Source organism: Phaenicophaeus curvirostris, chromosome Z (assembly GCF_032191515.1).
Source record: "Phaenicophaeus curvirostris isolate KB17595 chromosome Z, BPBGC_Pcur_1.0, whole genome shotgun sequence".
NCBI lineage: Eukaryota > Metazoa > Chordata > Aves > Cuculiformes > Cuculidae > Phaenicophaeus > Phaenicophaeus curvirostris.
In genome coordinates this window covers 24,102,149-24,128,419 of record NC_091431.1, presented here as the reverse complement: position 1 = coordinate 24,128,419, position 26,271 = coordinate 24,102,149, and the positions used below count along the sequence as shown (strand labels likewise).

The 26,271-nt window shown below is 42.0% G+C and overlaps 1 protein-coding gene across 3 annotated transcripts in view; it reads left to right on the top strand.

Moving 5' to 3' along the window:
- Positions 1–595: 595 nt before the first annotated feature.
- RNF38 (ring finger protein 38) overlaps positions 596–26,271 on the top strand; it is a 110,175-nt gene continuing 84,499 nt past the window's right edge. The window contains exons 1-2 of one of the 3 annotated variants that reach the window (XM_069879983.1): positions 596–660; positions 16,148–16,232. In XM_069879983.1, the coding sequence (XP_069736084.1) occupies positions 16,184–16,232 (49 nt within the window). In that variant the 5' untranslated portion in view covers positions 596–660; positions 16,148–16,183. The remainder of the gene's footprint in view (positions 661–16,147; positions 16,233–26,271) is intronic. The other 2 variants (XM_069879986.1, XM_069879985.1) reach the window with 2 other exon arrangements.

Here is a 26,271-nt window from a genome sequence, read left to right as displayed (position 1 = left end):
ACACCTCCCACTCGACCAGGCTGCCCAAGGCCCCTTCCCGAACACCCCCGGGGACGGGGCAGCCACAGCTGCCCTCAGCGTGAAGAATTTCCGCCTCACGCCTAGCCTGTATCTGCCCCTCTCCAATTTCCTTGTCTGACAACAAAGCGATAAACCGTCCTTCCCGCGACAAACCCAGGAGCGCGGCGGCCCCTCCGGTTTTCCTTTTGCACCGCAGTTACCCCCGTCCCGGCGGCGCGGGACGAGCCGCCCCCGGGTCCCTCCGGGTCCGGAGCGCGAAGCCGGTCGCTGCCCCCGCTCCGCCGCCGCGACAAAGGGCGCCCGGGGGCTCGGGGGAGGCCGGGCCGAGCGGCGGGAGGCGGGCAGGGCGGCCCGGCCCCGTCCGCCGGGCGCGGGGAGCGATGCCGAGCGCCGCCCGCCGCGGGGACCGGGCTGCCGCCACGCTCCTCCCGCCGCCCCCTTCCTGCCCTCCTCCTCCTCCTCCTCCTCCTCCGCCACCGCCTCCTCCCCCGCCGCCGAGTTCGCCGCCTCCCCGCGTTCGCTCCGGCTTCCCGGGACTCGCCATGAGCGGCGGGGCCGCTCGCCTGCCGCCGCCCCGCGGCCCGAGCCTGTCGGAGCCGCGCAGCCAGGGCCGGGGCAGCCCCGCCGCCCCGCTGCCAGGTGAGCGGGGGAAGAAGGGGCCCCGCGGGAGGGGGGCGGCGGCTCCGGGGCGGCCCCGTCCCGCCCCGCCTGGCGGCGCCGGGGGCGGCCGAGAGTCGCCCCGAGCGGGGAGCGGGACCCTCCGGCCGCCGCGGGGCGAGCGGCGTCGCCTCCGGTTGTCGGCGGGCGCTGCCCCGCCCCGCGCTGCCGGTGCTCGCCCGGCCTGCGCCGCCTCCGCGCCCGCGGGCCTGCTCGGGGCTCCGCCGCCCCGGCCTGCGGCCCAAACCGGGCTCGGCGCTGCCGGCGCTGCCCGCGGCCGCGAACCGGGCGCGGATCGCGGTGGCTCCGAGAGTCGGGGTGCGCCCCCGCGGGAACCCCGGCCGCCCCTCGCCGAGCCTCCCGAGGCCCGTCCCCCGCGGGACCTCCGGCTGCCCCCGTGAGACCCTGCTGTGTGTGTCCCCCCTTCCCCCCGCGGGGACCCCGGCCAACCCCTCGCCGAGCCTCCGAGAACCGCCCCGCCCGCTGCCCCCTCGGCTGCTCCCGCTGGCACCCCCGGCCCCGCACCTTCGGGGGCCAAAACAGCCGCCCCTGAAGCGCGTTCTTGAGTTTCCCGTTGGGAAGAGCCAGCAGCGAGTTCTCCCTTCGGGACTGGTGTTGGGCGTGTTGTTCTCCCGTCCTGGGGCTACGATGTTTTCGGGACTACGGTCCCAGCGCCGGGATTGATGTTGTCAGACAGCAGAGCTGCTTCCAGGGCTGAAGCGGAGTTTCTCACATGCTTGGATTTAAACGAGTGACTCTGTGGTTTCAGGACTGGGGCCTTAGACGTTTTCCGAAGCTGTGAATGGCAACGAGAATGAAACTTGTGTGTGTGATGTTTGTGAATGGCACGAAGAATGGGGGCTATGACATCAATATTCAGGAAGTGGTATGGGAGAAAGGCAGAAAACAAACAAACAAACAAAAATCATTCTTATGGCCAGGAGTGTGAAGAAATGACATGTGTAATCAGTCGTTTCTCAAAATGTATTTTTAGTGGTGCTCAATTTGCATGATTTACAGGACTCTGCAGTACAGTTGTTCATACTGGTGGAAATATTGTTCCGAAATTAAGTAGGTTTTATAGATAATGTGCTGTCAGAATTCATGGCTAAGAGCACATTCAAGGATTACTGTGCAGAAAGTTGAGGAAGAACTTGATTTTTTTACCTTTGAATTGTATTACATGGCTCAGAAATAGTTTTTCCTGTGTGCTGAGACTACACAACACATGGGGAAGGTCAGTGTCTCCTGTTTAGCTGTTATGGTCTTCCAAATAAACTATATAGGACAAAAGTTGTCCTTCCAGTATAGGTGGTCTGGGAATGGAGGTTTTACCCAATGAAACTGTTATTTCCACTTTTTGTTTTAAAATTGCTTGGACATCCTGATAATGTTCTCTTAAAACCTGATCTCAATGCTTCCCCTAACGATTCCTTGCTGTTAATAATCTGATAGACAAATTGACCTAGTATGAGGGGATTGATCACATGGACTTCAATCTGATGGATCGAAGACATTTTATTGAGTTAGCTGTTTCTTTATATACCCTTTTTAGTTACATAAGTGGGTGCTCACGAGGGTATCTACAGTGTATTATTTGCTAAAGGTAGCTGTCCATAAAGCTATTATTATTATTGGCTAAACTACCACGCATGCTAAAAAAACAAGTTACACTAAAATTAACTATGTTGTTAGTTCTCTTCCTTTGTTTTTCTTTCAGTTGTTACTCGTTCCCACCAACTAGCTCTTGTATTCCTTTCAGCTGGCCTTTGCTTATCAGAAGGTTGTCTTTTCTCCTCACCGAACTGGCCTTTGTTTCTCTTTCAGTTCTCTGCTTCAAGGCCTTGTTAGAATTGCTCAGTATCAATCAGTCCCATAGCACCCAGGCCTTCTTCTCTGTAAAATTTCTCCACACTCATATGCTACTAATAGGAGACAAAAGCTTTTAGATTTCCGAGAAGTTGTAAGACCTTCGACTTATAACCCTTATCGTATAATGAATTCATCATAGGCCTAGTGTACAAAGAACTTACTATTGGATTAGGGAATGCTGATGTTTTTCTTTTCCAGAAAGGGAAGGGGCCTTAGGGGTTTGTCCTGAAGTTTTGTTATTCACTAGCACAGATCCTGTGCTGAGTGGGAACTGGAATAGTCAGAAACAGTTTGCTCAAAAGAACTCTTGCAGATGCCCAAATTAAGTGATTAACTTTTACAGTATATTTAAGCCACAGCAGCAGGTGAATATTCGAGTATTCACAATCTCAAAAATAGATAAAATGTTTTCATGTAGCATAATCTCTGATTCATCTTCTAGTTTTGAGATAGCATGCCATAATTTAAATACAGATCCAAGAGAGTTCTATATTGGATATAAGAAATGTATTTCTTTTTTCTTCATAAGGAAAGACTGTTATTCTGACTTAGTGAAAGTCTACCTGTTTCATTCAAATATTTGCCACCAGAGGAAAAATGATGCATCAAACTCTTGCATCAGGGCCAAACTTGCCTTGTTTTGCAAAGCATCCTTTAGTCATGCTCTTGAAAGCAGCAGTCTCCTATTCTTGGGCCTTATGTATTAAGTTTTGATGAAAAACTTTTGTGATCTGGTCTTCAAACATTAGGGGTTAGTGAAATTACTGTAGTTTTTATTGTAGTAATTACAAGCAAGGTTGAGAGGGTGTTTACTGCTTTCCTCCCAGCATCAAAGTGTTCAGTGATGGTTGTATCTTTTTTGTTGTTGTTGTCTCTTTTGTATTTTTCTCTCCAATATTATCAACAGAATTCTATCAACTGAAGTGTCTATTCGCAGCTGTCAGATTAGTGAAAGACTAGAAAATGCTGCAGCGAAGAGCTGATTCTTTGTTTCATTTGGGAGATTGATCCTGATTTTAACAGGCACTTCCCCTTCCATAAAATACTTTGCCTCTGCTGGCGTGCATACATCTGAGTGAAAAAGAGAAGCTCATCTGGAGGCAAAGTTGTCAACTAGGAAGAGAAAAGTGTGTCCATAGTAGAGATTATTAGACCTTTTCAGCTTCATATTTTATTGTAAGGTCTGTATTAAACACTTGCAGGTTTTGCAGCATTTGGAAAGGAAAGATGACTTCTGAAAATTGTGGCGTGTTTAACATACTGTTATGGTGGCCATAGCTAGTGAAAATGGCTCTTCTTTTAAACATCTTTGTTCTGCATATCACCTTTCAGATGTTGTCTGGTAAACTGTACTAATTTTAATTAATATCGTTAATATCGTTTGCCCTCCTTATATTGCAAAGCGTTTAGTGAAAATAACTTTAAAATTATGGTTTAAGATGCACATATGAGACTAAGTTGTCTAAGCAGATAACTAGGCATCTGCTGAGTCTTTCAGTGCGGAGACACTAAAACTGCTGATTAAAGGATCAGTGCCAGTTTTCAAATACATGCCTAACTGTGGAATGTGAAGGGATGGACTAACTTGTAAAGACAGTACTAGTATGTCAATTAAGTGCAGTAGAAACCTGTTCAAATTCACAGTGTTTCTGCCTAATGCTGTATGTACTAAGAAGTTTTTATAGAAGTACTAGAACTTCTTGTATGTTTGTATCACCACATGTAAGCTTTTGTCCCCATAGAAGTTGTGTATAGTTAAACCACCTATGAAAGGTATGTGTGGTATTGTTCTCAGGCTGGAAAGCAGTTACTGTTTCTTTACAGTGAGTGTCATACTTAATTCTGTCATGCCTGGAGATAGACAAAAGTTTTCTGATTTGTGTCATGGTGATGCCTTCACAGCTTTATAACCATGTAAAATAAAGCAATATGGAAAGATGCCTTCTTAGTAAGAGCAAGTGAAACACATTCTGTATGTGAATGGTTTTCAAGGATTTTGATTGATTTTGATAGACTATAATCAAACAAATAAACAAAAATATCCCAAACCAGAAACTAACATTGCAGCACCTTCGTTTAAATTTGGTTAAAGTGCGATGTTTGTAAGCAAAGAAGTGGCTTAGTGGTGCATCTTGGTAAGAAATACCGCAATACTGTAAACTCGTTACCGTGCATGTTGTGCGTGTTTGTTGGGTAGAAGTAATCCGTCTTGGACAGTAGATTGTAATTAACTTCAGCATCTCAGAGTTATTTATTATAATGGTGTGTGGGTTTTGCTAGTTTTTAATTATAAAGGAAGATAGAAGGCTTTGCGTTTTACAGAAAGTGTTTACTCTTAACAGATTCCAGTAATCATGGAATTAATATTAGCAAACATACATTGAATGCTTATTTCGAGGAGTTAGTTATAACAGAAATTAATCCAATAAATGTACAACTGATTTGGGAAATAAATGCAAGTGTACTTCCTTAACAATTATTTTCCAATAATGTACATTCATTTAAAATCATTCTCTGCGACTGCTCTATCACTTTGTTTTTTTTATTTCACTTTTACTTTCTTTGGTAAATTAATATGTAGTGCTTATATGAACTAGAATGATAATTTAAGGCCCAAATTGTTCTATGCCATAAATGTACTCTATGAAGAGGTGTGCTTTCTAGATGCCAACACCAACCACCTCATGTGACTGCTAGAGGATGCTGGTATTTCCAACCCCTGGCTTAAGTATTTAAAGATAGTGCAACACTGAGATAAATTTAGTTTAAGGAAAGTTGATAAAATTAATATGCAAATCTTTTAACTGTAGTACTTGCAGTACTAAGAACTTCATCCTTGCTTATACCAATGTATTTCAAATGTAAAATATGCAGGAGCACAGGTATGAAAAGTTCCAAATTGTCTCGACAGTACAAAATTCAGTGTAATAATAAGAAAAAGACCAAATATAAGCATTTGATTTTGAAATACATGCTCTGATTTGCAACATCTGCTTATGAAGTAATCTAGACCATCCTTATGGTCTAATCCATCAAGGTAATGATTATTGTCTCTATCTGCTGATTTGAACTGGATGATCCTACTGGAAATGAACTGTTAGCTGTCCGAAGGAATGTGAGTTTGGGCAGCTACAGAGAAAAACATAACACAGAGCTGCAAGGTGGCTGGCAAATGGTTTGGTTTGTAAACTTGCTTGTTAGCTACTGCCTTGGCTAAAAGTTGTTAATTGCCAGGGACATGGTGGAGAGAATAATTTTCACTAAGAAGGGAAGTGTTAGGTGTGAATGTGTGTTGATTCACTCCACAGTCACTAGTGAAAACTGCATGCATTTTGCAGCTGGAAAACACTTTAGGTCTGATGTGTGGTACAGGTCTTGGTTAGAGTTTGTCTGGTTTTGACACTGATGGTCTCATCATATTTAAAGTAACTGGTAACAGATAATAGATGATTCCATATGCCATTCAAAGAAAAGGAATGTCATGAAAAATTACAGGTAGACAACACACATACGTTACCTTCGTTCATATTCTAACAGTTCCCTCTTACATTTGCATGATTTTTCAGTATTTAATCACAATGCTGCAATGCTTACATTTTTGTCTCCACATGAAGTTGGTATCCCAGACACATTTCACATGCTAGCTGAGCCTTGAGCTATTTCTTTCCAGGATTAAATTACTACAGAAAAAAGTTAGGCAGCAAGGCAGATTTTGTACTCTCATTGCTTCGTATTCTCACTGCTTCACCTATGCTTTCAGGTGGGTTTAAAGAGTGAAAAGCCAACACTCATCTCCACATAGTTTGGGAAGTATGTTTGCCTTGTCACAAAGAGGCTAAAATGAGACATTTCTTTGAAGGTTATTAATAAACACAATTATGTTATTCCTCCTCCCCACCCACCCCCGAGAAAGACTGGCTCCAAGTCTTTTTCAATCAATAGTGTTTTCAGCTTTTGTTCTTGGTCCCTGCACCTCAGATATCTTAAGTGGTCTCTCATATGGCATCTGCTTCATGCCAGAAGTTCGTATGGAGATGGCATCTAATTGTAAGAGTTGTCCCTGTTGATGTGGTGCAAGATGTGAGTGGGATGACAAGAAGGTTGAATACAAAAATGTCAGAGAGCATCTTATGAAGTGGGAGCTCCTTTTGCACAAATATTTTAATATGATCATGCTGTCTTCTCCCACCTTTGTTTTTCTGAGTTTTATTTGTTTTGTTACGGGTTGGTTATGGTTTTTTTTGATGCTGAGGGTTTTTTCCAACACCTGGATGTATTCTTCTGCATTTGTTCTAAACTAGTTTTTTCTTCTTTGTGTATGTGAAGAACAGTAAATTCTTGGTTGTTAGAATTTCCTGAGTGAGGAAAAGATTCTCCATTCTTGAGAGGAGAATTGCTTTTGGTTTTGTCCTTCAGTGGCTTAAAGTAAAGGTTCTTCCTGGAAGGTACTTGATGTGCAATGTAAAGCAAAAAAAGCCTGCTTCACTTTATTTAGGGAAAGATGCCAAAAGTCGTTTTTTAGATAGTAAGTCGTAGGTATTTTCAGAAGTATTTTAAGCAAGCACAAAGTACCACTTTTTTTTTTTTTCCCCCTGAGTTTTTCAAATGCACACACATGTTCCTTCTTAAAACAGTCTTCCCTAAATCTTTCTCAGTGGAGAACCTGGCATCTCAGCTCTAAGCTCCTAGGTTGTTGTTATCATTCTTACTGGCTTTGTGTTTAGGTCAAGCCTCTGCATCTTTCTTCTTATGCAAGCCCTTTGCAGCTGTGACATATGAAAAAGTAACATCTGTGATCAGTCTGTTGGTGGTAAAATGTGTCAAGACATTTCTCCACTTTCTCTTGTAGTCACTGGGGTTCAGCATCCACACAGGTAGTTTATGTTGCTTGATGCATTGTCCAGCAGCTTATATAGTTTCGTGGACATGGGCCTTCAATGAAACATGGTATTATTTCAGAGCTCACAACTCTAAGCATTTGGACTTGATCACCAGTTTTTTGGGCAGTCACAAGTGGGACATGGTAGCCTTATAGGCACACAGCAAGCTCACTTCCTTGGCCTTCAGGAGAGCAGACTTTGGCCTCTTCAGGGATCTGCTCAGTAGGGTACCATCAATAAAGCCCTGGAAGGCAGGGGTTCACAAGAAAGCTGGCTGATGTTCAAGGATCACTTTCTCCAAGTTCAGGAGTGGTGCATCCCAACAAAGAGGAAGTCATCCAAAACCACCAGGAGATGTGCAAGGATGGACAATGAACTCCTGGACAAAGTTAAACTCAAAAAGGAAGCCTACATCAAGTGGAAGTAAGGGTAGGTAGCCTGGGAGGAATACAGAGAAGCTGGCCAAGCAGCCAGGGATCAGATTAGGAAAGCTAAAGCCCAAACAGAATTAAATCTGGCCAAGGAAGTCAAAGACAACAAGAAAAATTTCTTTAGGTATATCAGTCATAAAAAGAATATAGGCCCTTTACAGAAAGAAATAGGAGACCTATCTGCTCAGGATGTGGAGAAGGCTGACGTCCTTAATGACTTTTTTGCTTCAGTCTTCACTGGTAAGGGCTTAGGTCACACCGCTCAAGTTACAGAAGGAAAAGATGAGGACTGGGAGGTGGAAGAACTGCTCACTCTAAGAAAGGATCAGATGTGAGACCACCTAAGGAACCTGAAGGTGCACGAGTCCATGCAAGCTGATAAGATGCATCTGCAGGTCCCGAGGGAACTGGCAGATGAAGTTGCTAAGCCTTTATTCATCATATCTGAAAAGCTGTCCAGTGAAGTCCTTGTTGACTGGAAAACAACTCCTATTTTCAAAAAAAGGTAATAAGTGCCTGGCAAGATCATGGAGCAAATTCTCCTGGAAACTGTGATGCATATGGAAAATAAGGAGGTGATTCATGACAACCAGCATGGTTTCACTAAGGGTAAAGTGTGCCTGACAAATTTTGTGGCCTTCTCCAATGGGGCTACAGCATTGGTGGATTAGGGAAGAGTAAACATCATCATCTGCCTGGACCCGTGCAGAGCATTCAGCTCTGTCCCACATGACATTCTGGTCAGTAAATTGGAGAGATACGGATTTGACAGATGGACTACTTGGTGGATAAGGAACTGGCTGGATGATAGCACCTAAATAGTTGTGGTCAATGGCTTAATATCCAAGTGGAGGCCAGTGACGAGTGGCATTCCTTAGGGTTTGGTATTGGGACTGTTTAACATTTTTGTTGCAAAGAATCATAGTGGGTTTGAGGGAACCCACAGCAAGTCTGTTGATGACACCAAACTGTGTGACATGTTTTACAAACTGGAGGGATGCCATCCAGAGGGACCTTGACAGGCTTGAGAGGTGGCCTGTGTTAACCTCATGGAAGTTCTACAAGGCCAAGTGCAAGGTCCTGTGCCTGTGTTGGGGCAGTCCCAAGCACAATTACAGTCTGGGCAGACGGTGGATTGAGAGCAGCCCTGAAAAGAAAGACCCCAGGGTGCTGGTGGATGGGAAGCTCAATGTGAGCCGGCAGTGTGCACTTGGCAGCCCAGAAAGCCAACTGTATCCTGGCCTGCATCTGTTGTTGCTAAACCAGCAGGTCGATGGAGGTGGTTCTGCCACGCTGGTCTTGTGATACCTCACCTGAAGTACTGTGTTCAGTTCTGGAGTCCTCAGCATGGGAAGGACATGGATCTGTTAGAGTGAGTCCAGAGGAGGGTCTAAGAGGGCACCTATAGGAAAGTTAGTGAGGAGCTCTTTATCAGGGAGTGCAGTGATAGGGTGAGGGGTAGTGGTTTTAAGCTGAAAGTGGACCTTTGGATTAGGAAGAAATCTTTTCCTGTGAGATTGACGAGGCACTGGGACAGGTTTCTCAGAAAAGTCATGGATGTTGCATCCCTGGAGATGTTCACGACCTGGCTGGATGAGGTTTTGAGCAACATGATCCAGTGGGAGGTATCCCTGCCTATGGCAGGGGTGTTGGAACTAGATAATCTTTAAGGTCTCTTCCAACGCAAACTGTTCTGCATGTGAATCTTAAAAGGAGGCATACCCCATCACTTCAATTGGGAAAAAACCAAGCCAAACCAAAACCCAAAAACCGCCAAACCAAAACCCAAATACCACCAACCAAAATATAAGCCCAAAATGTCAGGTAAGCTTACTTAAATATTTCATTGAATTTTTGTTCTTTTGTATAACGTACGCAACTAGGCATGCAGCCAGCATCAAAAAAGAATGTCATTAGACTGTTAAAGGGTGTTTATGATTATTTTCAGTATCCCTTATGAATAAGGGAATTGCACCTTTTCCCTTTAATGCTACTGATTTGTGCTCCAGGGCACATTTTTTTGGAAGAGGGGCAGGAGGAAGCTTGTTGCTTATATTATGTATTTTCTGCCAGACTGTTTATTGAGGAGTAAAATATGAATTCAGTGGATGTTATTAACATCATACATAATCTGCACACCTGGAAAAATGCCAGTTAGGAAGACTACCTTTAAATAGTTTATAAATTGCTAAAAGCCATACACAGTATTTGTTTGCATGACTTCTATTTGTATGGGAGCCTGTGGAGTAACTATTAAGTAACAGAGTAAGGCTAGTAATGTTAACTGTGTGTAGAACAGTTGTGTCTGTTGGAGGGTACATGGAACAGCATAAGTGGTATATGAGTGAACCTGCACCAAGAAGCTGCAACGTACAGTTTGAAAACATTTGTTGCATGTTTTTTCAGCACAGCTGAAAAGTTATCCCCTCTTTATCTTTTGCGGCTTTGCGCTGGCATGTGTTCAGGTTCTAAAGTGAAAACATCAGAGATATACAATGACTATCTGCTTGGGTTCTTGCTCTGTGAAGATACGGGGTTTAGACACGTAGGTGCTTTTGCTGTCACTAAGAGAATGTGCAAATGTCTGCAGGATCTGAATTGTGGGGATTCTTTTTCCTCGCCTACAGGATGACATTTTAAAGTTACTTTTATTCCCCTTGGAAATGAATTTATATGCCTATTTTTCATATGTGCAGGCTTTCTGTATAGATCTTTTGCATGGCATCACTTTTTTCTCGTTTGTAAGTTGGTATGACAGCAAGCCAAGCAGCAATAAGCAGCAGCTTTTGGAAAGAATTTTTGTGCAGATTTAGTAGTAGGTTATTGAGCCCTTTGGCTCAGAAACCTTGGCATCTATGGTCCTTGTAGTTTGTGTGTGGTTTTGAGCAGGATTACATAAAGTGTTTATGATGTGATCTGAGAATTGGTTTTGGAGGTAATTTCAGAGGTTGGATACAGTATGGACTTCTGAACAGTTTCAGAAATTCATTTTGATTCTTGGAGGCTAAGGAGTAAAGGCCTTTACTGGTATGAGAAGTGTGTTAAAATTTAAGTAATCTGTGACTTGTAAAGAAATAAAAGAGCAAACAAGTAAAGGAGCAAACTGGTACACATTACAGAGGCATATTTCAAGTGGAAGTCAAGATATACTTAATAAGTAGATAAAATTAATTTTATTTTTAAAATGTTGTCAGTCTCTTGTGCCCATAGAGTCTCTCACTTGTTGATGGCATAATGTTTTGGTTGGTCATCCATGATGGTAAGCCATACGTGTCTCTATAAACCCTTGTTTAAACCAATAATCTGCTACAATTTTGGATTAATGAAATATTAAACATTTATTTTGATCTTCCTAATTCTAAATTAGTCTAAGGGTAGGAAAATTTGGTTGTCTGGAATGACCTGGAGTTTGGTGGTTCAGTCAGTTACATTCTGAAACCTGCACTGGAGTTTTCAGGAGAAGCTTTTCGATATGTTCTTGAATAGCATAATTTGAAAAGCTAGTTTGCAGAGCTATTAGTGCAAATAGGTCCGAAAAGAAAAGGAGGAAAGGATGGCTTTTGCCAGGGGAGTAAGAAAGCCTACAGATATTAAAGGACTGCAGCAAGGGCAGGGAACCAAGATACAGCACGCTTCATACAGAAATTTCATTAATGATTGCCAATTCAGTTAGCCAGTCTGTAAATTCATAATATACTGGTTAGCTCCCAGTGTGGAAAAATGGAAATGGGTATTTATTTATTTATTTGTTTGTTTTTCTGTGGGGGTGGGAGGGACACAAGGAAGTAAGAATGGGATGGAACATGAATGTTACTGATCCTACTTTTTTTGCAGTCAGGTACAAAAAGTACTAATAATAAAGAATTTAGACACTGACAAAAAATAATGAAGGATTTGTTGCATTTTGGCTCCTTTTTTAAAAACGGGCATAGTGAACATAAGGGATTAGGGAAGAGTTATGAGAGTGGTAAATGTGGTAAATTTGGTAAAAATGGTATGACAACAGTGACTAGGATGGTGCCACCATACAAACTTGAAAACAGACCCTCTTCTTGTTGAACAGCCTATCTCTCTGGTGGGTCCTCCAGCTGTTTCACAAATTATTCTGTGCTGTGGGGACCAGTCAGTATGCTGGGAGGCAGGTGTGATATTCAGAGGGACCCTGACAGGCTGGAGAACTGGGAACCTCGTGGCATTCGACATAGGCAATTGCAAAGTTTTGGGTGGGTAGCAGTTCTGCTGGAAGAGGGGATATTGGCTTAGTGGAGTGAGCTCCCTTGAGGACAGCAAGACCATGTAGGGGCAGGAACATGTGACCTGGAAGCACATGTGAATGGAACTAGGATTGCACAGCCTGGTGAAGATCTGGCTCAGGAAAGGTCTCAGTGCTGTTTACACTGCTCTCATGGGAGGATGCAGAAAAGCTAGAGCTAAACTCCTTGCACACTGGTAAGGCAGGAATCTGGGAAGAGGATTTAGGCTGCAACGCATGCAAGAAATTAGGAAGAAATTTTTTCACAATGAAGGTGATCAAGCACAGAAACTGGAGGCATGGAATTTACAACTTCTGAGATATTCAGAATTTAGCCAGACAAGGCACTAGACAGCCTGCTTTAAATTGACCTGGTCTGAGGTGGGGGATTGGGTTAAGTGACCTCAAGAAGTACCTCTCAACCTGGTTAACTCTGGATGACATTGTAGTGGATGTGTTATCCTTGGTGTGGGGATGCCTGCTTCAGGCACTGTAAATAGAGAAGTAACAGTAATTTGGGACTGGTTTAATTGAAGGTGGTCATAAGTCATGGTGAAAACTCAGTTTACATAGGCATACCAGTGTCACCTATGCCTTGTGAAGGTTGTTTTTTTTACCAAAATACATTTTGCCATGGTATTTTGTATATAAGTGCTTTTGGATAAAGCATCAATAGCTGTTTGAAGAAGAGCTGAAAGCAGAACTAAATTTCTGCCCCTCTTCAGCCCTTCTTCCTAACTTATTTGCTTACTGGTTTATGTACAAGCAGTTTGTTTTCTTCTGACAGACAAAAGTATTCACTTGACTTTTTTCAGTCTTTAGAGGTGATGGAGGTGTTGAGTCTTGTCTTTGCTGTCATGCTCGATATACTTTCTCAGAAGGTGCCAGATAAATGAATTAACAGATATGTTTTTCAGTAATGGGAGCACTTTTCTCAAGCTTTTAAAGTATATGAGTAAAATATGTACAAATAAAGAAAGCAATAAGATATACACTGATGTATTTTCAGCTTTTTCTGTTACTCTTTAACTAACCAACACTTATGGTGTGATAAGTCTACTAGAGCATAAATCTTCTGTAGCATTTTTAAGGAAAAATGGTACAAACAATAATTCAATCAGTAACATAAAATATGAGCATAGACGAAAGTAGGCAAGGAGCAGAAAACTGTTGTGAATGACCCCTTCAGGTCACCTTCCCGTGTAAATGTGAAGTTGGCATTCTCTGTAAAGCTGTCTTGCTAGTCCTGTTTCTGTGTAAATAGCTCCTGAGTTGAGGGAGGGTTTTTCATTCTTAAAATGAATTATAAGAAATCCACAGTGAAGTAGCAGATAAATTAGCCTGCCCCCTGAAAACTCTGAATAGAGCTGATGCTGTTTAGCTTAATGTTCTATGTAATAAGTAGCCTCGGCAGTTAGCCAGTGATTTGCTTCCAAATGTCTGCAGTATGTGGTCTCTCTTACTGAGGCACAGGAAGGGAATGGAGGGTATCAAGGACAAGAAACCAAAGGAATTGCAGGGAGTGGGAGTTGTAATGATTTGGGGGATGATCTCGGGGAAAGAACATAAAATTACAGAATACCAATCCATGAAAACTGGTTTTATCAGTTCTGCTGCTCATTCTCTACTGATTTGAGGATCACTTGTAAAACATCTGTGTCATAAAAGAGAATTCTCAAAGTAAACAAGTCGCCCATATTGTTATGGACTTGTTTTTATCTGTATCTCTGGTTAAGCAACTGCGTGGAGGCTATGCAGCAAAGCAGTTAGTAAGGCCAGGTACCAAAATTTTCTGGAATTCTTGACTCTAGTTAAGTGGGGCACAAGTGACTTTAAAGCATTTTGAAGCAAAGAATTGTGCTATTTATTTAATTTATTATTATTTAATATTGTGTTTCTGTGTTAGGTCAATTGTTTTTCCTATCAGTTTGGGGTTTTTGGGGGGATGCTGCATTTTCTATTTAGGACTAATGTCCCAAAGAGACAAAAACACTTGTAGTAGCTTAGTTCTTCCTTACCTTTGTGTTTCTTCCCTTTCTGCTGTTTTACCCTTTTCCTATTTTTCCCCCCCTCAACTTCAAGAGTGACAAAAAAAGGAATACCGAAGAATTTAATAGTCTGCATTAGGAGCCAAGACATAGCAAATCATTCTGTACAAAGCTGTAGTAGAGCTTTGTTTTCAGGGCACCAGGTTTAGCTTTGGAGGCTTTTTATATCTCTATGTTTTTTTCAAATTAAGGCAGGCTGTCCAGCAAAGAGATACCAAAATTATTGCCTATGGGACTACTTTTAATTTTGATTTTCTGAAGATCTTGAACTTACACAATTTGTAGAAAGAATGCTGGCTAAAGTTTATTGTGTAGATAGAGGGCCTAGAATAACCACACCACTAAAGATTTTATGATATCTGTACACAGCAATAGGTGAAAATACTTAAGTCCGTTTTAATATGTGTGCTGACATGCTTTGATATTATCCAGCATCTTTGTAGATATTACTTAGGGTTTGTCTGTGCTGGAAGCTTACGCTACGCTAACTTAATCAGTATATCTAAAGTAGTGAAGATGATCTTCTCAGACATGAAAATGACTTTGAATTGCTTATTCTGTTTGTCCTGTTCTGAGAAACAGGGTAAGTAATTGATACGAATATTTTGGCTTGATAAACCCCATTGTTCTTTGGTTATAGATACAGTGCTCCTGGAGAACCGCTGCTTACCAATACTCCTCCTTGATCTTTATGTAGAGCACCAAGTCACAGCTGTCTGAAGTTCAGAATTCCTAACAGTTATGTTTGGTATTGAAAAGAGCTTTCCAGCTGTCTTGGGGGCCCGTGTCTTACCTTTTTGGAGCACTCAACCTTTTTGTCCAGCTGGTCTTTTTTCTTGATTCATGTGCTCAAAAATTTTGTGCTTCTCCCAGCTCATTTGACAAGTCATGCTAGAGCTTCCCGTACTGATCACTTTGCTTTTCAGGCTTTTACCCTGCTTTTGCTACCTCCCAACCCAGTTAAGCTTTTCCTTTTAAAGGCTATTGCTGACTGAGCAAATTTCAAAGTGTGATAGGAGTACTTCGTTGAGCTGAATGGCACCTTTTAAGTATACATTTACATTCCTGTTGAATATTCTCTATTTTCCCACTTGCTGTTATTACTATTATTAGCATACTAATGCTCTCAAAGAAATATTGAACTTTTGAAACATACACAACCGGTAGTAAACTCAGTGACTTTGGTTCTAACTCTTTTGCTTTGCATAATTTCAGTTGCTCATTTGCTAGAGACAAACACCACATGTATGTCAGAATGGTGACTGGGAAGCACACAAACTTATATATACCTCAGTTGCTGAAACAGCCACCTCTGTATCTCTTAGAGAGATCTACAGTTTAGCACTGGTCACGTTCCTTGACTTATAATTACCTCAGTGTATTATTTAAGGTACAAAAAGAGGTACTGCTGAGGAGAAAACTGACTTCACTGCATCTTAGATTTATATATGTTGAATGCATTGTAAACTTTCCAAGGTTCTTTTGTGAGACTGTCTACAATATAGAAGTACCAGCTAATGAATTGCTACTGAGGTTGGCTGATCCGGCTACTTAGACACTTCTCTTCCAGTTCTACACTCTACTTAATGAGATCTTGTCTTTGCCTAAAAGTAAACCAGATTATATATGTTTTTTTTAAAATCTGTGTATATACATTATGCGTAAATCTGAGAGCCACTCTTTTGAATTGGATAGAGATATGCCTTCATTAAAAGCAAAAGTGGTAATGTGTTCAGTCGTACAAAGATATTGGTAATAGAAGTCCCCATCAGAGGCGTTAGTCACTCAAAGTGACTTTATAGACTGGGTGTAATTGCAGTAACTTGCCCACTTTTTCAGAGTTTTTGTGTGTCTAATATAGAGCTTGAACTCAAATGGGTGTTTTTGATGTTAAGCTGCTAGATGAACAACTGAAGACTAATGAGCTGTGTCGATATGTCACAGGTACTGGCTGACATGCATCTGTGTTGCTGCTTTTGCTTTCAGATGTTACCGTGAGTATCAGTTGGAGCACAAGGAGCTATGGTAATAGGAGTGTTTGGGAGAGCTGGGTCTTGTTTTCTTGAGAAAGGTAAGAGTGTGATGGGATTGTGGGAACTCCTGATTGGAAGAGAGTGAGAGCAGGTGACAGCTAGCTGGGCAAGACTACCAGGAAATGAGATACTGTACTTAATTCAAAGCAAAAAATATCAGAAGTTGAGAATTGGCAACTGCAGCGAAGGGAACACTAAGAATCCATTAGAAAGAAAAGTGAGCTGGTTACTTCTGTAGCCTGTTACTGAATTAGGAGACATGAAGAAAATTTCTGAGTGCAGTTCCTTTGCACAGAACACAACAAATTAGCAACTGTGGAAGCTAAAGTGAAATCCTGTGGAGAAAGAAGGTTATCATGCTGTGATGGCTTGACTTTAGCTGGACATGAGGTGCCCACCAAGCTGCTTTAACGCTCCTCCTCAACTGGATGGGGGATAGAAAGTAAGGCAACTGCTTATGGTTTGAGATAAAGACAGGGAGATCAATAATTATGGTCACAAGCATAACAGACAGCTTGGGGAAGTTAATTCATTGCAAATCAAAATCAGCATGGGATGATAAGAAATATAAATAAGGCTTAAACCATCTTCCCCCCACCCCTCCCTTCCTCCCATGCTCACCTTCACTCCAGACTTCTCTTCGTCCTCCCCCAGCAGTGGCAGAGACAAATGGGGAGTGAAGGTTATGGTCAGTTCATTACATGTGCTCCTTCCTCTTCACACTGTTCTCCTGCTCCAGTATAGGGTCCATCCCAAGGGAAACACTTCTACAATATGAGTCCTTCCCGTGGGCTGCAGTTCTTCACAAACTGCTCCAGCATGGGACCTTTCCGTGGGATGCAGCTATTCAGGAACGGACTGCTCTAGTGTGAGTCCCTGGTCAGTCTAGAAGGTCCTGCCAGAAGACCTGCCCCAGTGTGGGTATCTTTCTGCAGGGCCACAGGTGCTCCAGAAACCTGCTCCAGCACAGGCTGTCCATGGAACACATGGAACACATCCACCTGCTCTGATGAGGGGTCCTCCATGGGCTGCAGGTGGATATCTCCTCCACTGTTAACCTCCATGGTATGCAAGGCGACAGTCTGCTACACCATGGCCTTCAGCACAGGCTTTAGGGAATCTCTCCTCTGGTGCCTGGAGCACCTCCTTGCCCTCCTTTTTCACTGATCTTGGTGTCTGCAGAGTTTTTTTGTCTCACTTTTCTCTCAGCTGCTTTTGCATAGCAGTTTTTACTCCATTTTAAATATGTTATCACAGAGGTGCTACCACTGTCACTGATGTGCTCAGACTTGGCCAGCTGCAGGTCCTTTTTTGGAGCTGGCTGGCATTGGACATAGGGGAAGCTTCTGGCTTCTTCTCACAGAAGCCACCCCTATAGTCCACAGCTACCAAAACCTTGCCACCTAAGCCAAATACAAGATAGCCTGGAATAAAGGGACGTAGAGTTATTCACATAGATAATCAGTGCAGTCAGACATTCCCTATCTGTATGTGCTTAATCTGTCCTTGGATTACACAAGGCATTTGAGTTCGTAATTTTGTCACAGTGCCAAGACAGGTGCTTGAAGATGCACAGCTACTTCCCACAGGGTATACTGGGGCAAGATAAAGTTCATGAAGAGCTGGGTGAAAAAGATAGCATAGGGAAGGAGAGTGTACTCAGCACCTTGTGGTTTTTTTATGTGTAATTACTTATGACTTAAGCAGTTTACTGCCTAGGAAAGTTATACAGTGGAAAAGGGTAATGTAGTTAACCCCAAAGGCAGTTTTTTCTGGGCTCCTTGTCCTCTAGTTTGCATTTAAAATTGAAAATGAGCTGCACAGCAGCCATTATTTTGAATAAAGAAATGTCTATAAATGGGAGGGTCTAGATAAAGTCTATGAATTGTACTGATGTTGCCTAGATTACTCACTAGTCAGAAATCTTAGGATACTGTATTCATTTGTAAGTTTGCCGTGGAGGAAAATTCTGCAATTGTAAAGACAATAAAATTATCAAATTAAAAATGAAATGTTAAGCCGAAACCTTTTGATGTGGAAAAAGGTTTTGCTTAGCTTTCGGGGATTTCAGATTTTTAACTTTACCTAGAAGGATTCCAGAAGTTGTTGGGTATTGTGGTAGTGGTGGGTGGTGGTTTGTTGTGGTTTTGTTGTTTTTTGTTTGTTGTGGTTCCCCCCTCACAGCAGAGAGAGAGCTTCTGCAGGATAAAACAGATGCAGAAATAATCCAGCCTTGTCAATGGAATGTAAACAGTAGTATTAAGAACGATCTCTACTTGCAGTAAAATCTATTTCTGAGTGACCTGCTGCTCTGTCATTTGATAAAATTGCTGCACTTTCTCTATTCTTTCTTAAATGCGTTACCCAGATTTTTGTGTGTATTTTTGCAAGAATCTTCTAAGTGGATTACATCTGTCTAATACCTATATTGCAGTCATATGTTGATAGCTGTGATGTTCAGAATAACTTCAGAAAGCAGTCACATCCATCAGAAAGACAGAGGGAGCTTTGTTACGTGTTTTCATGTAAGAAATAGAGAGTAGTAAGCTCCGAAGCTGTGTCTCTGGAAGAGTGCATTGGGTTTATGAGTTAGGAGGAAAGGGAAATGGCTTCTGTTCTTCTGCTTCTAAGGGAGTGCTCCTTTCTGAGTTAGCATTTGGACTGCATACCAAGAAGAAAGGGCTAAGAACTCTTGTATTTGTGAGGATCTCTTGGTGTTGCTCTAGATGACCCATCTTGTATTTTGTAGTATGGTGATAATTGGCCCTTTCCAAAGTTATACAGATGCTATGGCTTGCTATCCAAGACATCAGTATTGTTTGAAGAAAATTTTATTAAATATTTTGAAGACATCAGTTCTTCGCTGAAAAGAGGTGTGAGGGAACAACAACTTTTTCATCAGTGCTTAGGTTGGTGGTCCTTCCAGGAAGCCTTTACTGTGATGAGGCACAGTCTTTTTAGAGTAAAGAACACCGCCTGCATTCATTGCTAGCAGTTTTTCAATGTTGGGCAGTTTCTTTCTTTATATTGAGTGTGAGGCTGTGGGATCTTTGTGGCAAAACAAAGGAGGAAGGTGAAATCAGGACATGCTGCAAGAGCTGGTTTGGGTTTGGTTCTTTTTTGATGGGCATGGGTTGCATAAAGGGAGATAAGGACAGTTCTGTTCTTTTCCGAGTTCATAAAGCATTTGCTTTGTGTATTATCTCTCATTCATGTCATGAAGCTCTGAATCAGGACTCCATTCCTTTATTAGCTGTCAAGAAACAATATAAGGAATGTCCTGAAAACTAACTATGTTTCTAAGGTCATAACTTCATGCATAGTTAAGCTATAGCTGGAATAGCAGAAAATGGCCCGTTATGACCTGGCTTCTGACCACCTCACTCCTAAACTGGATGACTGAGCTACTCCAATTATATGCGAGAATTAGATGTTAACTGAAGTAAATCCCTTGTCCAGGCTCACTGGGTGCTCTTACAGATGCATACCCATGGTATATGATAGGGCTGGAAGCGTTTCCCTTGGTGTCCTTGCTGCCTTAACATGGGATCAAGAAATGAAAGCAGAAAGGTGGCAACCACTTCTTTTCAGTTGTCAGTATTGGAGAGAGATAATTTCCTGTAAAAACTGGGAGAATTTCCCGTCATAAGATGCTGCATCTGTTATGAAAATAAAGTAGAAAACATTGGCAGTTAGGCAAATGAGGATCTTTGTCTAGAAATCCAGAGCACATTTTAGTCATTTGACTATAGGAGGACCAATATTAAATTGCTTAGTGAAGCAGGGTGCTGATAGTACTGAAGTTACAAGATCTGAATTCTGCTTTTCTGTCTCAAAGTAGCTCTTGGAAGGAGATCTAGACATAGGACTATTAGGAGCATTCATCAGTGTCTTCCAGTATTTCTGATGATTTCTGAGAGACTGTCTGTATTGAGACTTCCTAACTTTAATTGCTGCTTTGTGTTGGGTTCTTGTTAAAGGCTACTTTGAACTCTTTGTAGTGTCACACTATTGGCAGAAGTGAGAATCTTTTAATATTAAGCAGTCCCTGACTTAAGCTTGTGTCTGGGAGGTGTTCTTTCCAGTTGTTTTTTTCCTAATGTTTAGTCTTGGCCACATGTTCTTTGGTACAATCCCACCTCCTGATAATTTCCCTACATTCTAACTTATCTCACTATCTACTACCTCTGGGTGTCTTGAGGAGCAAGAGAAATGAAGACATTTTTCATAGGATGTATGTAATATTTTCTTTGCTGCTTTCTTCTGTCTTGACTTTTCCAGATCCAACCTTACCTGCCCTTACTTCCTCTAGTTTCAGTTTCCTGAGCACAGAAGGGTCTGTCCTGTGCTGTTAGGCAATCTAAAGAAAGTTCTGTCTTTCCTCGGTCCTTGTATCCTGCTAGAAATCAACATCAAGTTCCAGGAAAATCACAGGCTTGGTACCTGGCTTCTGAACCAGGAAATAATATGCCATACTTTATTGCTTCATGAGGCAGAAGCTTTTTGCTTACCTTTCTGTTGTGCTCAGAGAGGCTGTGTTTTGCAAAGTGCTGCAAATGGATAGTGCAGAAAGAAAAACTGGTAATCAAGCAGACTACTTTCAGGCCAGGAATAAAATGTCATACAGATTCTATCTGACCTGGTGCCAGGAGGTTTCTTTTGCCCTGTTCAGGCACTTATTGGTCTGTGATAGCACTGCCAGGGCTGTGGAAAACTGCTTGTGCCCTGTGAACCACACAATGTCTGTCACAACTGGACTTAAAAGTCTGGAGGGATGCTTGTGGAAGGTGAACAGTGGTTTTGGAGCAAATTATTCTTGTATTGGCAGATACAGATTAGTCCTAAGTCAGTCTGGATTCTACCCATATCATGTAAGTAGGTAGGGCTCTGCTACATGGCTGAGGGAAGCCCTCTGGTTTAGTCGTGAAATTCAGGACAGACCCCTTTGCTTTCTAAGCTTCCACACAGATGGGAAGCCTAGATGTAGCTGGATCTGTCCCTAGCCCTGGAGTTGGACAATGGTTCATGTATAAAGGATTATGTGGAAACATATGTACAAGTTGGCCACCAGAGTTAGTGCTACTTGGAGAGTACTATCACCCACAGGGTTAATACTTGCCAGCAGAATGCAAAATGGGCTGTCACCAGAGCAGTCAAAGAGTTTTATAATGCCTGTCAGAGATCTCCCAAGGAGGGAATTTCCCTCCCATTTAGATCAATTTTGCAAATGCTGAAGCAGTAGGTAATTTATTTAATGCAACAGATAAAAACAAGTTTGGAATTGCCATTGATGAATTCACTTGCTGCAATAGTGCTGGATGATTATAGTCAGTTAACAACGATCTCATGTATGTGTGTGTATATATATACATATATAAAAAATATATTGGTGGATGTCTTCCTGGGGGTACTTCTGGCAGAGCCAGAGGCATGTGGCTCAAAAAGCATCCTTTCTTGGGGGAGGAAGAGAGATGCCGTTGACCCACCCATGAGATACAGTGATCAATTTTCCTCACCCAAAGAAAGAGTTTTCACATGCCAGTTTTGGACTTCTTGAAAACTCACTGCTGCCTCTTGGTGAGATGGGAGTAAGTAAATTATTTTATATTGATTTACTTTTGGCAAGGCCTGCTGTGTCATCAAAAGAAGTTTGTCATGCTGTTGGGTTGGGGAGCTCAGCACATGCATTCGGAGGTCTTTCTGCATTTAACTAAAGGCCAGGCTGTGAGGCCGTTGCCTCACCTCAGGTGATCTGAGTGTTAGGCCTGATCAATCTGTCTTCACTAGATAAAGTTGCTCAAGTTGAACTGTTTCTGTTTGCAAAGTCACAGTGACTTCACTGTTTGCCCCATCTTGCAAGATTTGCCTTGGGAAGTTAGGCAAGTCCCTTTTACCACAACCTGGTTGCTACTTATGGCCTTCAGTCGGTGCTTAAGTATGGAGTTTGAGTGAGGCATAAACTGAGTAATTCTTCCCATTTTGTTACCCAAGCTTCAGGAAGTCATGATCAGTTGTATCTATTTTTTTGAGGCACAAAGAAGAACTTTTCTTTGTCCACCTTCTCGATGGCACTCATGATATTTACTCAGTCATTTAATTTTTAAGCTGGAGAGTCCAGGTCTATATGTTGTCTTCCCCCCACCCCCCACTTTATCACTGCTTAATGACTCTAATCACAGGCTTTTAAGAATGCAGTTTTCAAGGTACTAGCAAATCTGAGGGTATGTAATTTTTAGTCTTATTATGTAGTCCCCTTCTGTAATTCTAAATGTTCATCTGTTAATTTTATCAGAAGCTTTGCTTAAAGACCATTTCCATTTAAGTAGAGGAAGCAGAAGGAAGCTTTTGGCCCATGAGTATATCTGGCATTATTTTTCTCCTTGTGTGGGTTTTGTTGTTGTTGGTACTGAATTTCATCTGTCACTTTATTTGCTCCTCACTTGATATAGTTATATCTTGTCATAATTCTGTTTTATTTATCTTCCATTTGACCACGAGTCATGTCTGTTACTCTTCTTAATAGACTAGAAAATGAGGATTTCATTGAGACTTTTGAGGCATTGTTTAGGATTGCAGAATGGTGCTAGACATATGAGGATAAGCAGTTCTTGGTTGAACAGTTCTGCCCCCACTTCATCCAGCGCGTTTGCATGCCTGTCTGAAACTGGCTGGGTCATGTCTCCCACGTTTACTTTACTGGAAGTTTGCTAGGCTGCCTGCTCCTGAACAGAGCACCTCCTTGAGGGTGTTCTGGAAACATGGAGGCAATGCCCTGATAAGGGGGACAAAGGTCTATGGCAGAAGTAGCTCACTCTGACATTACTCATGATTCTGTCTTCTTTTTCCCCTTTTTATCTCTTGAAAGTATTTTTTGTCCCTCTCCCTGCTTTTACTTCTGAAAACACTTAAACCATTTTCGCTCTTTAAAGGGTGAGTAACTAGGTTTCAGGTACACGGCCTTGCTTTTAATTGCTGGGAATAATTAGGAAGCTTTTATAGTAACCCCTCACTGCTTCTTCAAGATGACTTAGGAATCTACTTATCTCTCCTTCCCCTGCTTTCTGGGAATGTGTCCACTCCACATTTCCACTGTTGGGATTGCCTCTTCCCCATATGATTCTTAGAGAGATCCAATCTTGCTGTCAAGTCAGAGTATACAAAGCTGTAATTTCCCTAGACTTGGATGGAGATTGGAAAAATCTTAGAATACCTGCATAAATCTAGTCATTTGCTGTGAGAAGTGCTTCCATCTGTTTGCTGTATTCCGATTTTAGCTTGTGTTTTAGCACCTGCTTGGAAAGTTAGGGTTCTGTCCTCTAGCTAAAGCAGTTTGGTTCTTCTTTGAAGTTAGCAGTGCCAAAAAGTATGTCTCAAGTCTGGTTTGTTTGTCTTTTAAACAGAGAATGAAATAATGCTTTTGGTGTGCTAATTATCCCTAGAGCTGTGTAAATTTCTTGAATAAGGTTTAAACAATACTATTGAGGAAAAGTGTCCTGAATGTGATAGTGACATCCTAGGGCAGTCTCCTTCCTCTGTGAACTTCACTTTTCAGAGGCAAAGTAAATTGTATTCTGACAGTGGTCTTGAAAATATACTGACTTTTTGTTGAGGCAGGTGTCACAGAAGAAGGATGGGCTGAGTCCTTGTGAGCTTTTTCAGTAGTGGAAAAGCCAGAGTCAGAATTGATATCTTATATCTGCACTTGAGTTTGTGGGAATAGAAAAGGCGAAAGATTCACACTGGTGAGGTGCCGTACTTCATCAATGTCTCAGCCACATTCTTCTTGTTTCCCAAATAAGCCCTCACTGGACTTCTGACCTGTCAGGTGCATGAAACCTACTTACTTACTTAAGAAATGAGCGAATATTTAAGTCTTCTGATAGGTGTGGAAGCTGAAGTGTCCTGTCTGGATAGCGTTAATACTTTCTATTATAAAAAAGTCCTCAGGGAGATGTAGATTATCATTAGCATGTTTGTTGGCCTCAGTTACTGGCTGGATGTTTTAACTTTATGTTACCAATCTTGTATTATTTGGCAGGATGCCTCAGGTAGTCAGTAATATCCAGGATGAAAGATGGATTGTGAAAGAAATAAAAAAAATACTGCACTGAAAGAAATGGATGATTTGCTACTTGTGTTGGATGGGACAGCAGATCTAGTTACAGTAGCAAAGAATTCTGGCATATTTGGGATTAAGAGAGAAAGAAAATTGAACAGTTAGAGCAAAATATATGGTACTGTACTACTGTATGCTTAAAGGGTGAACTTCCTAGTATACTGAAGAAACTCCTGTGCAGTCATTTAGTTTTTGCTATAGCCATAGAGACATAGGATTGCTTTTCCACTTCTTGGTTCTGGGTGAGACAAGACTGTTTTATGAACACAACTCAGGTCCTCGGTGCTAAGGCAGCTACGTGATCTTTTTTTTCCACTGCCTTTTTTCTCCTGCGAGGAACATTAGCAGCTTCTTGCCTGTGTAAAGTCTTAACTTTCAAAATGTCTTGTGTAACTAAGGGAACTGCAGATTAAATGCTGTGATGTGTGATTATTCCAGAAATTGTTATGATTTGTTATAATATTTGTTATATAATATTACTTAACAATAAAATTGTTATAATATTTATCTCGTGCCAGATGCACTTTGTGTTTTATATAACAAAAAAGCTGTATCAAAGCTTCTTCTGGGTAATTTCTTTAAGAATTTTTGCAGTGTTGTCCTCTTTAACTTACATTATGCCCCTTGACCATTTGCTTTTACTGCTGATTTGTCTTTCCTGTAGTTTTCACAGAATCACAGAATCACAGAATAACCAGGTTGGAAGAGACCCACTGGATCATCGAGTCCAACCGTTCCTATCAAATGCTAAATCATATCCCTCAACACCTCATCCACCCGTGCCTTAAACACCTCCAGGGAAGGTGAATCAACCACCTCCCTGGGCAGCCTGTTCCAGTGCCCAATGACCCTTTCTGTAAAGAATTTTTTCCTAACGTCTAGCCTAAACCTCCCCTGGTGGAGCTTGAGGCCATTTCCTCTTGTCCTGTCCCCTGTCACTTGGAAGAAGAGGCTAGCACCCTCCTCTCCATAACCTCCTCTCAGGTAGTTGTAGAGAGCAATGAGGTCTCCCCTCAGCCTCCTCTTCTCCAGGCTAAACAACCCCAGCTCTCTCAGCCGCTCCTCATAAGGCCTGTTCTCCAGCCCCTTCACCAGCTTTGTTGCTCTTTGTTTTTCAGAGACATTCTTCCCTGCCTACTCACTAACTTTCATACTGTTACCTAAACTTCTTACTCTCTGATGTTTCCCCATCATAAATTTCTGCAGCAGACTATTTTGACTTGTTTATGCCTTTAATGCAACTAAACTCTGTCCTGACTTCCGAATTTTCAGGTGTTTTTTTTTTGAAACTTGTCTAGTCCTCCTGTCTAAGGTCAAAGGATGCCACATATGGTACAAGTCAAGTCAGTGTTGCTATTATTTGTATGGACTACAAAGCCTTCTATGCAATCAGATTATTCATGCTTTTTTGTTAATCCTACTCAAAACCATGTTAAAAACCAGAACAGCTTCAATGACTGTCTTCATTTCAGTTTCAGTGGAGTACTTTCATAACTGCAGCTTTGTATGTGTGTATTCTTGTTTCAGTATTAAAGTATAACACTTACAAGGTGCTCAGTATTAAAAACTTGACTGCAAGGTTATCTTGTAAGGAGCACAAGCAGAAATGACAGCACAAAAACCTGTAGGGAGTAAGTGTAGAGGTAGTTTGATTAGACTGCTAGCACTTCCCCTTGCTTCCAGAGATTTTGGAGAAGTATTGGACAATTAACCTGTCTTTGCACAGGAGAAGGATGAGGCAGAAGAATTGTGCTTGGTTGCTTGTCTGTCAGAGAGTAGGCTATGGCTGGCTAAGTATCATTTTCATGATTTCACAGCCTGCCTGACAATGATAGCAGGTTAGGGGTGGTAAGTGACATTCAGTAAGTGACTGCCGCAGCTGGCACTTTGTATCGCAAGAGTAGAACTGCTTCTCGGTTATGAAGTGCCTTGGCCCTTCTGACTTAGTTGGTTGGTGTACA